The sequence below is a fragment of the Tasmannia lanceolata genome, unplaced genomic scaffold (assembly GCF_043159265.1).
Source record: "Tasmannia lanceolata isolate RefF3 unplaced genomic scaffold, GAP_Taslan_0.1 ptg000002l, whole genome shotgun sequence".
Classification (NCBI taxonomy): Eukaryota; Viridiplantae; Streptophyta; class Magnoliopsida; order Canellales; family Winteraceae; genus Tasmannia; species Tasmannia lanceolata.
Window position 1 is genome coordinate 45396455 of NW_027518679.1, and position 17225 is coordinate 45413679.

At 43.7% G+C, this 17225-nt stretch overlaps 1 protein-coding gene across 1 annotated transcript; it reads right to left on the bottom strand.

Moving 5' to 3' along the window:
* Positions 1 to 10099: 10099 nt before the first annotated feature.
* Positions 10100 to 14029, bottom strand: LOC143885459 (cation/H(+) antiporter 15-like). The gene is made up of 3 exons (XM_077389659.1): positions 13697 to 14029; positions 12354 to 13355; positions 10100 to 11474 (listed from the first exon to the last, which is right to left on the bottom strand). The coding sequence occupies exons 1-3, from the start codon at positions 13925 to 13927 to the stop codon at positions 10272 to 10274; spliced, it is 2436 nt and encodes an 811-aa protein (XP_077245774.1). The 5' UTR covers positions 13928 to 14029; the 3' UTR covers positions 10100 to 10271.
* Positions 14030 to 17225: the final 3196 nt, after the last annotated feature.

A 17225-nucleotide genomic window follows, 5' to 3' on the forward strand; every position in this document is an offset into this window, starting at 1 on the left:
TGTGCCCTGTGGTGATGTTGTTGCTGAATTGGTAGGCATTGGTGTTGGTATCATCATCTCTATAGCGTGCTCTTGCCTGTTATTGTGTCTTGTTACCCTTTACTTTTTGAAAAAAATAAGGCATACATAGAAGTAAAGAAAATGTCTTGGCATGTTGATCCTGTGGGCCACCACACGATCATAATTAAATAATTGAAAATTTTCACGCGGGGAAATGATATTTCCACCTCTTTTTATTGGGGCGAATGTTAGTAGCAATCCTCTGGAAAGTAAGAGCTCATAGTCATAGCACCAACTTTTTGAATTGCCCAAAGAAAATGTTCAGAAGTTTACGAAAGTGAAAGATTTGATTCCAATTGACATCTGCCGTTTGTCATATTTAGAAAGAGAAGAAAACAGAAGATTGTTTCATTCAAAGAAGAAAAGCTAAAAGGAACATAAAGTCTGGCAAGAATATCTCTCCTTCTTAGGAATTTTTGGGTGGAATTTGGAGAAAAAGGTACGAGAAATCTGCGGCAGGAAATATCTCCTCCTCTCTCTCCTCACCTGTCACGTCAGCCACGAAGGCTTGACAGGTTACCGAGAGATCCGGCCTTGTTGCTCCGAGCACCGGCAACGGAATCCGGCGGGTGCTCACCGGCGGAGAGATTCCATCCCGATCCGGTCCCTGTTTCCGAATCCGGCACCAGAGATCCGACCCCGGCGACTTCCAGACGGCAGCCGTACTCAAGACGCTGGGCGGATCGCCGGAATTTGCTTTAGATTCCGGGATCGGAGTTCCGTCAAGGATCCGTTCACAATATTGGGAGAGCGACACATTTTGCTGGGTGGTGGAACCTTTGGTGCTTTATATGAACTCCGGCGGGATCAGCCGTGTAGTGGGGGTGAACTCTAGATGGGCAACTGGGGCGAATTTAACCCCGCTTGGATTCCGGCGAATCCAACATGAACCTAGTCATTTGGGCGCCCGGACGGCCTGTGGGCATCCGTTACGGTCTGGGCCTACCGATGAGGTGAGCCTCCGAATTCGCCGAGCTGAAGAGGCGGCTTGGATTCCCGTCCGAACCAGGAAGACCAGACGTCTGGAGAATGCCTTCCACCGAAGACAAAGTCGAGCTTTGGGAGACTGGAGATGCCACAGGTGTTCTTTTCGGAATTTTAGCAGGAGGGCCAGCTGCTGGAAATGTCACAAAGCTTGGTCCAGTTTGGACTTCAATTTTCCCGGTCGACACTTACAGAGAGCGGCTCCGGTGGTGAGTCGTCCTCCTCAACCACAGGAGCTCCCTGCGGAGACAGTTAGATCGGAGGCTTTGCTTCCTGCGACTTCAGAAGGGGTAGCTTTCAGCATGGAGGTAGTCCCCCTTAAATCTATCAGTAATGCAGACTTGGGACTATGGGGGAAGATGAAGGAGGGTTGGGATGGTGATCTGGATGCCTTGGAGATATGGCTTGTTCAGAATAGCAGACAAGGGAGTGAAGCAGTGGTGTATAAAATTGCTCCTCTTGAACTACACATTGCCATCCCTGCAGGTGCTAATCGTTCGATTTTGATCAGAGACTGGAGTTCTTCATTCGATTCTCCTTTGGCAGACCTGCAAAATTGGGATCTAAAATTTCCTAAGGGGGGGAAATCGTCCTGGTGGAAAATAGAAGGCGTTCCGCCTGATGCTTGGTGTGCAGACAATTTTCGGCGCATCGGTAAAAAATTAGGCCAAGTGGTGGAGGTGGATGTCTCATGCTATGCTGGTTCCGGATATGGGGTGGGTAGGTTGAAGATCGTAACTGCAGGTCGCCCTGGAAATGAACTCTCTATCCAGAGCTCTATCGATGGCACCATTCGCTGGATTCTCGCCTCCCGGGAAATTGACGAAGGACAAAAGCACTGTGTCAATTTATCAGCTATTGATTCAAATGGGATGCTGGTTGAGGAGGAGGAGGTAAATCATCATCTCATTACTAACAACATGAGTGTTATCAATGAAGACCCACCGTCCATCAACGAAGTCCAGCATGCATTTAATGCATCCATTGTCGTCCCAGAGATCCTCTCAGAGTCGGCCTTCAATGTCGCCAACCCTGGAATGGTGGAATCTGCGCTCCCACCAATCGCTATTCGGGCTCAGCAGGAGTTGCCGGATCTCAACCTTTCCTCTGAGGCAAATGTTCAAATTCAAACAGAGGGTCCCACACAGGAACTCAGGTGGCACAGTGCCGATCGGCCTATTCAGGGACTTCCCTATTCCGATTCTCCGTACTCCCAGGTCAACAGCTATGCAGATATTATATCCATCTTATCTTCTCCGTATCAAAGAGACTCCTCTCGAGTGGGTGTCAGTCTCGTGCTCGCTTCGGAGCGCGAGGAAATTGATGCACAAGGGGTTGGCGATAAAGTCAGATGGGATTCTTCGCTGGCGGATCTTGGGTCCCAGGAAGGGGAGAGGGATTTCGAGCCTCATCACGTATGTCCTGGCTCAACCACCCCCTCCTCTTCGGCAGTTTTGAGCTCTACCCAGAAGAGTCTTATTTCCAATTTCAGTATCTCGGGTAACAATCGATCTTATTATTATGTGACAGCAGAGGAGACTGGGGTCAGCCAGTTGAGAGGACCTAAGACAATAAATCCCACCAGCAGATGTTTCTTTTTACCTAGAGAAGACTGTTTTTCCCTTCAGTGCCGGGTGGGGCTAAGGGTGGTGCTATTTGACAATCGTTGCTGGGGTGATATGCGTTCTTTATTCTACGGTACCCCTAGGGGGCGGCCCTTTTGTTCACTGGTCCAGGTTTCACTCGGCAACTACTCCCATCCTCCTTCTCCAAGATGGTGTAGCAAGGCAGTCCTACAGCCCCTGCTTTGTGCCCCATCACTCTCTTCTTTTCGGGTTGAATCTGGTCCAGTTACTATCCATCAGGTGATTGAATTGATGGTGGATCATACAGTGTCTCTCAGCTCACACTTGGGCCTAGTTTATCCGGGGCCGGCTGAAGATTACCGATCCAACATAAAGGCGGCAGAATTGAGGGAGGTCGATGGAGTGTCATCTCCTGCTCCTATATCCGATGCAAATCTGAAACGTACGGAGAGAGAATTGATACGGCTCCACTCAGATATCAATTATGACTCTGGATCGCATAGCAGTGGTCTCAAGCGTAAGACAAAAGGAAGAAAAAATGGAGTTGGGGAGGGGAGGATCTCACTGCACTCTAGTTGTTGATGAAGATTCTATCCTGGAATATCAATGGTTTGGGCTCTCGGGAGAAACGAATTCAAATAAAAGCAATAGTTAAACACCGGCGACCCGAGGTGGTGTGTCTACAGGAAACTAAGATGGAGCAAATCAGTTCCATAGATATGAGTAGCATGGGGTTCAACTCTGATTGGAATTTTGCTTTCGTAGCATCCAAAGGAGCTTCAGGGGGTATCTTGGTGGCATGGGATACAGTCTTGTGGGCCAGCTCGGATGTTTGGCGAGGGGTCTTCTCACTATCTGTAGCCTTCTGCAAATGTAATGATCAATCAGAATGGTTATTCACAGGCGTCTATGGTCCTTTCTCCGCTTCCGACAAGTGTTCCTTTTGGGAAGAATTAAATCAGAGGCGTGGCCTATGTTCCGCTCCTTGGTGTATTGGGGGGGATTTCAATGAAGTTCTAGATTCACGAGATCGAAGTGGGGGTCAGCGCATTACTGTGGGTATGAGAAATTTTGCTGATTTTATCGCAAACAACGAGCTAGTCGATTTACCGTTGGGCGGTGCATCTTTCACATGGGCAAGAGGTACGAACCGGAGCCGCCTTGATAGGTTTCTTTTATCGGGCGACTGGTTGACAGGCATCTCAGAAGTTTACCAGCAGGCATTACCCCATTCTGTCTCCGATCATTGCCCTCTTCTTTTGTCCCCTAAAATGGAGTCCTGGGGCGCCCCTCCATTCCGATTTGAATTAGCTTGGCTGGAAAATCCCCTCTTGGAGGCTCAATTAGTTCGATGGTGGGCGGACTGTGCCTTCTCGGGACCCAGTGATGTTGTCATTGGCAAAAAATTAAGGTTCATCAAAGGGAAATTAAAAGCATGGGCTAAGGAGCAGAAAGAGATTGCCCTCGGCAGGAAGAGGGTCCTTGAGGACCGATTGTTGGAGATCCATTCATTGGCTGATCGTGGATCGGCAACGGCGGAGGATTTTGAGCAACAAGGAAGGCTCATACAAGAACATAAAGAGTTGTTAAGGCTTGAAGAAATCTCATGGCGGCAAAAATCCCGAGTCAAGTGGTTGATGGAGGGGGATAAAAATACAGCCTTCTTTCATGCCATAGCCAGTGCTCGCAGACGAAGGAACCGAATTGAATCTTTAGAGGTGGAAGGGGCTGTTGTCTCGGACCGGGAGAGGATTATTGCGGAAACTATTGCATTCTACCGATCTTTGTACTCCGATTACGGGCTTGTTCGCCCAATACCCCAAGACATCTGTTTCTCAAATTTGAGTCTGGAAGCTTCTGCTGGATTGGAAATCCCCTTCTCCGAGGAGGAAATCAGAATCGCTCTATTCTCTCTAGCTCAGGATAAAGCCCCTGGCCCTGATGGATTCTGCTTGGCTTTCTTTCAGACGTGTTGGGACACAGTCAAATCGGATCTTATTCGTTTCTTCCTAGAATTTTTTGAGGGTGCTATTCTCGACAAGGGGACGGGGGCGACTTTTCTAGTCCTTATTCCCAAAATTGATGGAGCATCCAAAGTATCAGATTTTCGTCCGATTAGCTTGGTGGGCAGCCTATACAAGGTACTTGCGAAGGTGCTGGCGGACCGTATCAAAGTAGTTCTTCCATCCATTATCTCGGTAAATCAGAGTGCTTTTCTAGGCAAGCGTCAAATTCTTGATTGTTCCTTAACAGCAAATGAGGCAATTGACTATTACCGGCGGTCAGGGGAAGGCGGCATCTTATGTAAGCTTGATATGGAGAAAGCATATGACCGTGTGGATTGGGCCGCTTTAGATTATCTTATGGGTCGTATGGGTTTTGGGGAAAGGTGGAGAGGGTGGATCCGGAATTGCTTATCATCTGCATGGTTTTCTGTTCTACTCAATGGTTCAGCAAAAGGATTCTTCAAATCCTCTAGAGGATTGCGGCAGGGCGACCCTCTATCTCCATTTCTTTTCTTGATAGTGGCCGAATCCTTATGCAGTATACTGAAAAAGGGTAGTGACATGGGGCTATATAGAGGATTCCTAATTGGGACCAGTAAGGTGGAAGTCTCGCTGCTTCAGTTTGCGGATGATACCCTCCTGTTCTGTTCACCGGTCCTCTCCCAGCTTCTCAACCTTAAAGCCATGCTTCGGTGTTATGAGATGGTCTCAGGTCAACGATCCAATTTTGGCAAATCTCGGTTGTATGCGATTAATGTATCTGAGAGCGAGGCTTCATCCTTCGCCGGAATTATGGGGTGCGGTCTAGATGTCTTTCCTGCTACCTATTTGGGTCTACCTCTCGGGGTGGGCCGTCCGAGACACAACCTATGGGCTCCTATTATACAAAGGATTGAGCGTCGGTTGGCCACATGGAAGCGCCGTTTGGTTTCCAAAGGAGGTAGATTGGTGCTTATAAAGGCTGTTCTCTCTAATATGCCAATTTATTTTCTATCCCTTTTTCATTGTCCAGCTTCTGTTGCTAAGCGCATAGAGCAAATTCAGAGACGATTTCTGTGGGGTGGTTCAAGGACTTCCAAGGGGGTCTCCCTTCTTAAATGGAGTCTAGTCTGCTCTCCAATTAAAAACGGAGGTTTGGGTATCAGGAGAGTCCAGCTCTTTAATCAGGCCCTTATGGGCAAGTGGTTGTGGAGATACGGAGAAGAACACTCCTCTTTGTGGGTTCGGGTCATTGACAGTAAGTATGGTTCATCTCCTGGGAATTGGGACTCCGTTGATACTTTCAAAATCAAAGGAATCACAGTATGGAGGGACATATTGCGTTTGAAGTCCTTTTTTGCCCCTGGAGTTCGCTTCAGAGTCTATAGGGGGGATCGAATTCGGTTTTGGCAGGACCCTTGGTGTTCGTCCCATTCTCTTCAAGTTTTATTTCCTGACTTATATATTGTATCTTCTCAGAAAGAAGCTTGGGTATCGGAATGTTTCGAACGGGTCCAAGGGCAAGTGGAGTGGATTCCCAAGTTCCGTCGAGCCTTTTTTGTTCGGGAGTTAAGCGATTACAGCGCCCTTATCTCCTTATTAGGCTCTTGCTTCATCAAGTCTTCGGGCTTAGATCGTCGTATTTGGATTTGGAATCCGTCGGGGATTTTCTCTGTTAAATCTTTTTATCTCCATCTGATCCCCACTCTAGTGGAGCACGCGTCCTCCGCGGTTTGGCGCCTCGCATGCCCTCCAAGAGTTGCTTTCTTTGGGTGGTCGGTTAGCTGGGGACGAATTCAGACGATAGATTTCTTACGGAAGAGAGGAATGTGGCTGGTGGATCACTGCCCCCTATGTCTATCCGCCGGGGAATCCATCGACCACCTATTTATACATTGCCAGGTTGCTTCATATATTTGGGGTCATCTCTTTTCTAGATTTGGAGTCAGTTGGGTTGCTTCCAATTCTATGGCCGAATTTATTAGGAGTTGGGACTGGGCTCCGTGGAAGAGGAAAGGTAGAATTTTGTGGAAGATGTGTCTCTTAGCCTCCTGGTGGTTCTTGTGGAAAGAGCGGAATGCGCGGGTCTTTGAAGGGAAGGTCAGGTCCCCATATTGGATTTATATACAGGTGGTAGCAGCGGTCATCTCCTGGGCCCGTTCACTTCCTCTTTTTCGGTTTGTTTCTGCGTATGCCCTTTGGGAAGGGTGGTCAACCATATGCATGGAATCGGTTAACAAAGTGAAATCTCGACCCTCATGGTCCCCCCCGCCACCGGGGTCTCTGAAGCTCAATTTTGACGGTTCCTCTATCGGTAACCCAGGAGCGGCTGGAGTGGGGGGGTTATGTCGGAACCATAAAGGGGAAGTCATTTGGGCCTATTCGGGGCCTCTTGGATATGCCGACTCGTCTGAGGCGGAGGTTCGAGCCATTCACAGTGGGATTCTTTCCATGCCTCGCTTGGAGTGCGACAGTCTGATTGTCGAAGGCGATTCCGTAAATGTTATTAGCTGGCTTTCGGGAGACGCTTCTCCCCCTTGGAGATTTGTGCACTTCTTTGAGGAGATAGAGGATAGAGGAAAGGGCTACTCCATGGTCTTTCAGCATGTCCGGAGATCGGCCAATGTGGCAGCCGACTCTCTGGCTAAGAGTGGTGTTTCCCGGGCCGAATTGGAGTGTTTTGACTATCTCCCCCCTTGAGTCATTGTCTTGCTATTTTATTTGCTCATTGTTCCGACAGGACCATCTCGGTTCTGCTTATTCTTATATATAAATATATATTCTGTTGCTTTCTTCAAAAAAAAAAAAAAAAAAAAAAAAAAAAAAAAAAAAAAAAAGAAGAAAAGCTAAAAAATAACAGCAAAGCACAGCGATAGCAAGGGATATTAGTATATTACTTTCAAGCCCCAAGGTCTTGAACTGAAAATTTCTGAACTCCTCTCGCCCTTGTCTTTCCCTTCTCAACATAGAAGTCGTGCAAGGACGAAATAAGGGATGTTCTCAGAGAATACAAGGAAGGCGCTATTTAACTTGGTATTAAGGAGGTGAGCAAATGCTTCATGGAAGTGTTGGGGTTCCACGCAAAAGCAAAAGTCCCACATCGGTAAAACTAAAGAGATGTGGATGGGTTATAAGGGAATGGGCACTCCCTCGTAATGGCTAGCTTTTAAGGGTGACCGAAATCCAAAATTTCGGGTTCCGCTGAAGACCGAAACTGAAATCACACGTACCCTGAAATAGTGATTTATTTCGGTCGAAACTTCGCTTATCCCAAAATTTAAGGGATTTCATCCAAAAATCTCAGTATTTATTAATTATTTAATATCTTCCCCAAATTTCGGCCAAAATTATGTATGAGACAACATTCTTTTAATTGATTTCGTTAGATTTTGGCTGAAATTTTGGTTTCGGTGAGGAACGAAATGCATTCCGAAACCGAAATTTGAAACCATGGATAAGAGTCATGTCCACTATTACACAGTAGGCCTCATCTTTGATCTATCTCGCCTTTCTATCAGATAGATCCTATGTTGGGTCTTACAATGAGGCAATAAAAAGAATGGGCCGATGGCCTATCCATTCCAAACACTACTTAACACTATTCTAAGAGGTATGTTTGAAGTATTTCTAAGGCCTGTCTCCTCCCTGTTGACTACTTAAATTAAGGCTCCGTTTGGATGAAAATAGTTGCCCTGTAGATTAATGGTATGAGTAGTCAATATGGAGGAGGCAATCATTTGTAATGTTTGATCTACCTAGGATTTACTTGGTAGAATAGTGATAAGAGTCATGTCCACTATTACACAGTAGGCCTCATCTTTGATCTATCTCGCCTTTCTATCAGATAGATCCTATGTTGGGTCTTACAATGAGGCAATAAAAAGAATGGGCCGATGGCCTATCCATTCCAAACACTACTTAACACTATTCTAAGAGGTATGTTTGAAGTATTTCTAAGGCCTGTCTCCTCCCTGTTGACTACTTAAATTAAGGCTCCGTTTGGATGAAAATAGTTGCCCTATAGATTAATGGTATGAGTAGTCAATATGGAGGAGGCAATCATTTGTAATGTTTGATCTACCTAGGATTTACTTGATAGAATAGTGATAAGTATTGTTTGGTTGCCAATCTCGTAAGAATAATCCGAGGGAGTTGCATCACCTGTATAGAAAGAGAAGAGAGAGGGGGAAGAGAGAGAATAAGAGAAAAAGAGAAAAAGCAAAATTTTACTTGATCAATTCCACCAATGTAGAGAAATGAGGTATGGAAGGTACAAGGAGAGAAAATGGGTGCCACATCACTAGAAAAGCAATAATTACTTATGATTCTTGTCTCGTAGTCTCTAGAATTATGATGCTAAATTGGCAAACAAACACCATAAAGTGCATTTCTTTACTCGGATTATCCTCGAGGATGCCAAGAATGTGGCAACCAAACATAGCCTAAGGTGAAGAGTCAAGACAAGTTGGTTTGGTGTGAAAGCATGAACAGAAGAAAAACAGAGTGCGTCTCGAGGAAAACTTTTACGTGTGGTAAAGTTGAAAGATGTAATGACATAGGATTCTTACTATAAAATCTAGTAATGAGATAGAGCTAGTTTGACTAGGAAAGCCATGTTCTCCTACAACCCTAGTGATGTCGTTAGAACATAAATCTTACATTACATGTACCCGTTGTGAGGTTCATCTAGGAATCTTTCATTGTTAATTACATGAGAAAAATGCTCTGAGAGCTTTTACCATAATCTTTTACCTTGAGTCAGCGATGACGGCTGACTTTACAAAAAGGAGACATCTTCCTTCGAGTTGCGTTCTGATGGGTATAAGCAGATTCTGCCTGGGATGATACAAGTCGATTAATTCAACAAAAATTAAAGACTACTGATATTCCCACTACCATGTTTCACCCTGTTACTGAGACTTTTCGGGGAATTGTAAATTTGTAATAGCCTTACAGTTGAGTAAATAATAAACTAAAAGTGACTTCGCCTCATTATCAAAACATAGTAGTGCCAATGTCTATAGCAAAATTAAATACTTAAAGTTATTGAATTCCTGTGCTATTGGACACACACAGACACACACACTAGTTTTGGTATCATGTCCGTGTATAGCTGCAAATATTTTTAAAAAAGGTGCTGCATAACCCTATTTGTTAGCTAATCCAATCCATTCATTTGTTAAGACCCAACTCAGATAGGCTATACGTCGAAAAATTATTTCCATATGAAGATTCTAACCGTAATCAGTAGAAGGACATAATAGAAAGCCCTATGGATTGGAGATAGATCATAAACTTTTCAAAAATTCAATTTACTATAAAATATTCACTGAACTAACAATCTTTTTTTGACTGTAGATAATATTCATAAAAATAGGCTATTGACAGGAGTGAGACCATGTTTTGATAATGGGGCAAACGAACTAACAACAATTTAAATCAACAGAATTATTCCTCTTAACAAACCCAGCAAAGAACCTGATATCATGAGCCATATCAAAGAACTTACATTGATAAATGGCCTGCGAATTCAATTTGGAAATGCACTCTACAATTCAATACACAAGAATCTATTCTAACCCACCAAAAATTGGAAGGTAAGAAAATTTAAAAAGGGTCAAAATGGCACTATACAACACCCCTCTGAAAAAAAAAATTATACGTTTTTTTCAAGAACCAAACCATTTTCGACATCCTGTAGTGGCATGTCAAGCACCGGTTGTGGATTAACCTGCGACATGCGCAACTTGGCATGCTGTTGCACCACCAACACTGACACAGTCCCCCCAAAATCCGACGACGACAAAATGTCTCCAATAATCCCCAGCTCTGGGTGCTCATTCCATTCGGTTAAACCCCATGTGAGTGGACTTTCAGTCTGTTGTCCCTTCCCCACAATAAAAAGATCATAAGCATCGCGTATGGAACGAATTATGTTAATGGTAGCTTCGCCATTATCGACAACCTCTTCTTGATACAAAATCCGTTCGCTGCCTGCGGCCTTAAGCCTAAAACTGCTCACCATCTCATCGTTGAGCTTCTTCTCTCTATCATTAAACTCCTCCATTTCTTCCTGTATAACGAAACGCACCAAGGTGAGCCCAGTGTTTGGATTCTCCCCCATACGCATTCCATATGCCAGACCCTCACGATCGTCGCACCCACCCAAGAAGAGCACCGCTACATTGTGTGAAATTTGGTTTGTCAAAGTACTGGATGTGGATCCTCTTGATAAACCTCGATTGATCAAGACCCCAACAGAACAGGGGGCTGAATGGAGGACATGGCGATTCACGAGTTGGATAACTCGGTTTGCGGAACCCATGGTGGAATCAACCTGTTTTTGCTTGTGGAATGGGAGGAGGATGAGGGAGACATGCTTATTGAATGCAAGTGTGCAGATATCATCGTGCATGCTCTCAGTGGGTGCAATGGAGGTGAATGGGTGAACTGATACTACACCTCGGTTGTGTTCTTCGTAGTTTTTGAAGGCGTTGACTATGTGTTCGGAGGGTTTTTGATCAGAAGAAGAGGACTCATTTTCTTCGCCGTGGGCAAAAAGCATGGGGAAAACTCGGCCACCGAGCTGGACAAGGTGGAGAAGGAAGACAGAGATGGGGCTTTGCTTGGTAGGATGGGAGGCTTCAAGGAGGCTGATCATGGCAGGGACATGTCCTTCTTGGTGGGCACATGCAAGTATGCGGAACTCAGCATCGCGCTTGCTGTGTTCAATGGTTCGTCTCTTGTAAGCCATGTATCGGAGGGAGGGTCTGTAGAGGAGTGCAATGATGGGAGTGGTGGTTGCAGACACCAGCCCCACACCGACAACCGTTATGGCGAATGTTTGGTCGTCTAGGACCTGCACACAAGACCCATTTTTAGATTTGCAGATTAAATGAATTCAAAACTCGTCCCGCTCGTAATCTTAGTTTCTTTCTTTTTTGGTGGGTAAGCTGGGGTTTAGCATGGGCCCCTATCGGTTTATAAATGAAAAGAAAGATGATAAAATTTAAGTATGAAAACCATCATCCCTATTCTCGAGACAACAAGCTTAGTTTCTTGAAAACCTAGCATCCAGATTGAGAAAAAGGAGAGTTGTATGGCTAAGTTTATAATAGGTTGGATTCATAACCTGTGATGCAGCTACATCTAAATAAGTATTGATAAGGTGAATCTTAGAGGGTATAAAGCTAGGAGAAATATTCAGCAATCCTATTCATATTTTGATAGGGTGCATATCAGTGTTTAAAAACTCTTTGACTCGACAAGGAACTCGCCCGAGTCGACTCCTTTTTGCCTTATGTTCCGCGTTGCACCACATCCACGTTTCACATTTTGCCTTACAGAGTCAATAAACTCCTTTGATTCTCCCGAGTTATGAACGCATCAACCGCATTCTTGGCCGTGTCAGCGCCGAGTCGACAAGGATTTCTCTTGGCCGCGTTCCGCGTCATATCTGCGTTTTTAAACACTGGTGCATATATATGGAAAGAATGGGATCTTAGTTTGCCGACTCAATACATTAAACATATTAGAATAGGTAATTTAAAAGACATGTCTAGGACTTGGGTATTGTGAGCCAAATTGATTGGTTCATTGTTTATTGATATATATTCATCTTGTTTTTTCAAACACTGTTGTGTTTTAACAGATGTTCACAAATCTTCAATATCTATGTATCTAAGGGCGAATAGTAGCGAAATAAATAAGCATATGAAACTACAGAAATGCAGTGTACCTTATATTGCTTCCAAATGTAGAGAATGATGAGTTCAATTAAGCCTTTGGAGTTCATCATGAAGCCTAGGGCGAGAGCCTCACGAAATGGAACCTTGCAGTAGAGGGCAGACAGAAAAATCCCTGTGATCTTGGCAATGCTACCCATTAGGAACATGAGCGCTATGACGGCCACTATTTTCCGATCATGTATGGCAAAAAGATTCAATTCGAAGCCGACGAGAGCAAAGTAGAGTGGGAAGAACACCCCTGAAATAATGGCATCAAGTCTTTCCAATATGGCATCCCCCAAGGGTGGTCCATCTGGTATAACCAATCCCAAAACAAATGGCCCGAATACGGGCTGTTGGCCGATGGATTCACTGATGAACGCAGTTATCAGAACTCCTACAAAGAAGAAAAAGATATAGATATCTTTCACATATTGTCCTTCTCTGCTCTTGGAGATGACCCACAATGCTATCGGTCGGAAAATGACCACACAAAGAAGGGCTAAGGCGATAATGGAGGCAACAGCATATACCATTATCATTGGTGAGCGAGCTTTTATTCGAAGAGTGACGCTAACTGTCGCCATGGTCATACCACATATGTCACTGATTATTGCTATAGATATGCAGAGACGGCCGAGCTCTGAACCAAGGATCCTGAGGTCAGCGAGGAGGCAAGAGATAACAGGGAAGCATGAGACCGCCAACATGCCACAGAGAGAGGGTATTATGGCGGTTCTCTGGAGGTCCGCGGGGATAAATTTCCACATGACCATGGTGAGCAAAGGGAGTAGAACTAGAGGAGGGACGATGCCCGAAATAGCGATTCCAAATGCTTGTTTTCCTGATTTCTTCATCATGCTTAGGTCCGTCCTCACTCCAATTAAGAACACAAAGAAACTGGAGCTCATCATTGCAACTGTGTTAAGTACCATGGCACCTTTTGGAGGGAAAAAATTGTCTTTGAATGATTTGTTCATCCCAAGAAGTGAAGGCCCCAGGATTAGACCACCCTATTACACACATGAACCAACATAATAACAATCATAAACAAGTTCATTTTTTCAGGCTGTGGCAACCAAATGAAAATATTCTACACTGCTTGTCCCCCATCGGACTCCATATTGGATATCCAATAGCCTGAAATTCGCCCTTTCCGGAATGACCTTAACCATTAAATCCTGCAGCTTGTGAATTGGCAGTTAATACAGAAAATGTAATAAATGATATTCGTTCACATTCAAGTCCTCTAATCTAATGGATAGGATCATTCCATGAAAATTTTCTACATGGTGGGCCCTTATGAAATTAGATTATGTCTTTAGATTATTTAAATTTCATGTTGAATAATTACCAATATATCAGCCACAATTCTAGGCTGTCTGAGAGGCTGAAGGAGGAAGCGAACTGTCCTGGTGCTTATGAAGACAATTGTGATCTGCATCATGAGGAGTGGAAATGCAAAGTTGAGAGGGTTGTCATGGAGCCAGATGCCACTAGAAGAGATCTGTGTGGCCGCAGCGCACACTACCGGAAAGTCGTCTGGTACTCCGGCACGGAGGGCGGGCGGAGCCATGGTAGTCATTATTTTTTAGAGCTAGCCCAGGTAAAAACAAAGCTTGCAGAAAGAAGAAGCAAAGAAAAAAAGCATGAGATGCATGGGAGGGAGGAGAGGGAAGAGGAATTATTTTTGGTCAACCTTTGATCCTTCATCTTTGGGTAGACCCATTGTAGTGAGAATGATGTGGTGATGCACAGAAAAAGGAACCGAAAAAGGGTTACTTGTGGATGAGGAATTATATGGGGTGCATGGTTTGTGGATCCAATAAATTCCTTCTCGTGGCCTAATTTTTGGGCGCTGATAAATTTCGCCCCCAATCAGTCCCACCTTGTATAGTTATATGGGCGATGGTTACATAGTTGAACGGATGAGATAATCCAAACCGTTGGACCCTAGGGGCGCCAACAGATCCAATTTGGATCGGATTCAACTATTTCGTAGTCATGATCCAATTCAGATCATTCGGATCTAGGATGTTCCATCGAATTTTGTGGCTATGTCTAGGGCCACTATCCAAAATCATTTCAGATCTTATCATATGGATCCAATTATTAATTTGATATGCCCAAATCCAGTCATTATACTACTTGGGTAACATCAATTTGGTTTTCCTGAAAATTGAATTAAGGCACTGTTTGGATTGCAGGAATGTTTTTGGAAAAGTTCAAAAAAGAAAAGATTGTTTAGTTTATATTAAGATCCTCAATTTATGATGATATATCCCTTTAAATATGCATTAGCCATAGCATTCCTCTCTAAATCATGTTATGGGAATGGCTTCAGTGAAATACAACCAAAGTTATGGATACTAGCATTGCCTTCCACTCCCCTATCTTCACGAATGAAGGCCTAAAGAAAGCAGGTTTCACTGAATTTGAAGAAGCCAGATCCAAGTGGGATAACTGCCTCATCGGATATTTCTTAGGCAAAAGACCATATTATTTGGCCCTGAGAAATCATCTCGTGAAGACATGGCAGCTAAAAGGAGATTTCGAAATGATGGCCCTTCCTAACTGCTTCTTCCTTTTCAAATTCAACCTTGAAGAGGACTATTAAAAGGTCCTTGAATCTGCCACGGCATATGGAGGGAGAGCTCTTATCTTGCAGAGATGAGAGCCAAATTGTGCTCTGGAAAAAACTAAAGCTCACATCCATTCCCCTTTGGATAAGATTCCTGGCTCTACACCTAAAATACTGGACTACTACAGGCTTGGGAAAGCTTGCTAGCCTCATTGGTAATCCCTTATACATAGACTCTTAAATGGCTGAGGCCTCTCGACTCAACTATGCCCGAGTTTGTGTGGAAATCTCGCCTGATGATCCTCTACCTGAAACCATTCATATTGAAACCCCTTCTGGAGATGAAACCCAGGCTGTTGAATATGACCGGAAAACCAGAGCTTGCAGCCTCTGTAAGGACTTCAGTCATAATACAGAAAGGTGCGCTCAAAATGCTAATATCAGACTTCCCCATACTCAGAAAACAAAGAAGCAATGGGTAAAGAAAAACTCCACTAGGGCAGAAGAACGGATTAAGAGCTCAAGCAATACAGAATTTGGCATAGAAGAGAATTCCCACCTAGAAGAGGACTAAACAGTGCACCAGGTCGAAGATAATCAAAATCAGACAGGACTGCCAATCAACAATATTTTCAGTGTTCCAGAATACCTAGAATCGGAGGAAGGTATGGAAAATGAAGAAAATCTGAAGCACTCGGACTACGAAGCCATACAAGACAATGTAAACCAAGATTCAGATGGAAAGACGAAAGACGAAGAGAGCGACAAAGATACTGGATCAGAAGACTACTTCGACCCTGAAGAGACTCCCTCATTTGCTTATTTTCTAGAAAAGGAGGACGATCAAACAAGCATAAAAGGCCCCAGACCAAAAAAGAAGGTATCCTGGGTGGAAGAACGCAATCAAGTTCACCTGATTCAAGTCGAACATGAGGATAACGGCGAAGAGGAGACCCTAGATCTTAGAGAATGGCAGGAAGTCCCCAAGAAAATCTGGCCAAAATGCTTTCAAAGAGCCCATCACACCCCTTCAAAATTAGATGACTATGTAATTCAGAAGTATTGATCTGATCATTTTGTTCTCTTAGGCTTAGTGCTTGATGCTCATACATGAAGAACCTTGGTTCCCCCTCTCGCTTGTTCCGAGTTAGGGTTGGTTTGTGATCTTATTGTATCATCTTCTTCTATTCTAATAAATCGGTCGGGGTCCACGTTAAACCCCAGCTTACCCAAAAAAAAAAAATGTTTCCAAGGTTCTCCCGAACACAAAATAATTGCCAAGAAAGGCTCGTCAAATATTTTTCTTCCCTCTTTTAAACCCAATCTTCTCACAAAAACTAATCACCAAATTATGGAATTTTTAAGCAATTTGGTCATTACATTTTTGTTTGATATCGTTATAAATCTTAGAAGCCAGTGGTCCTCCATTCTTCTGTTCTCCAATCGATCCATGAAGCTGTTAAAAATTAACTTGTATTATTTCCGCTTGTGCTCCTAGATTTTCAGGTCTAAACTCTACAATCTTAACTAAAACCCAAAGAAGTATGCCTTCATTATCAAAACATGAGGTTAGAGAAGTTGCAGACTTAATTCCTGATGTATAGTGTTTTTTTAGCATCCCTAGCAGTATAAACCAGAAAGTTTCAGAGTTCCTGATTGCTACATATCCTCAAAATGTGCCCTAATAGGTGCGACCACTAACCATATAGTGTACAAGTTCTTACGGCTAACAAGAAAAATTAGAACTCTCACTGCATTTCAGTATGAATTTTAAGCTAAGTAACAAATTGCACATTTAAAATAACTTAGAACTCTTACTGCTCTATTCTGTTCATTCCTACTGACTTGCAAGTGCTTTTATCCATATTTCATTCTTACACACTCAGCAAAGCAATCATATGAGAAGCCCAAGTGCACAAGTTTAATCTGTTCTGCAAATATCCGTATACAATATATTCTTGTTACTCCTTACACATTCACTAGAACTTTGTCATTGAATTTTCAGATCATTTGCCACTAAAAAAAATTCAGAACAAATTGCACATTTCCAATCTTCACAGACTGACCCAATTTGGCATTATAAAAATATAAGAGATTCCAAGGAAAGATTAACAGGGAAACCATCCCTAGTTCAGTACATCTTGTGCAAGTCACTCACATTCATACTAGCACAAAACCCTAGACCTCAACTTCCTTGCTTTGATTTCACATTTAATGGTATCAATATATTGTATCATCACTGCAAATGCTCAAGGGATGTGATCCCAAGAGATGCAACAGACTAGGTGTAAGCCCAAGGGTT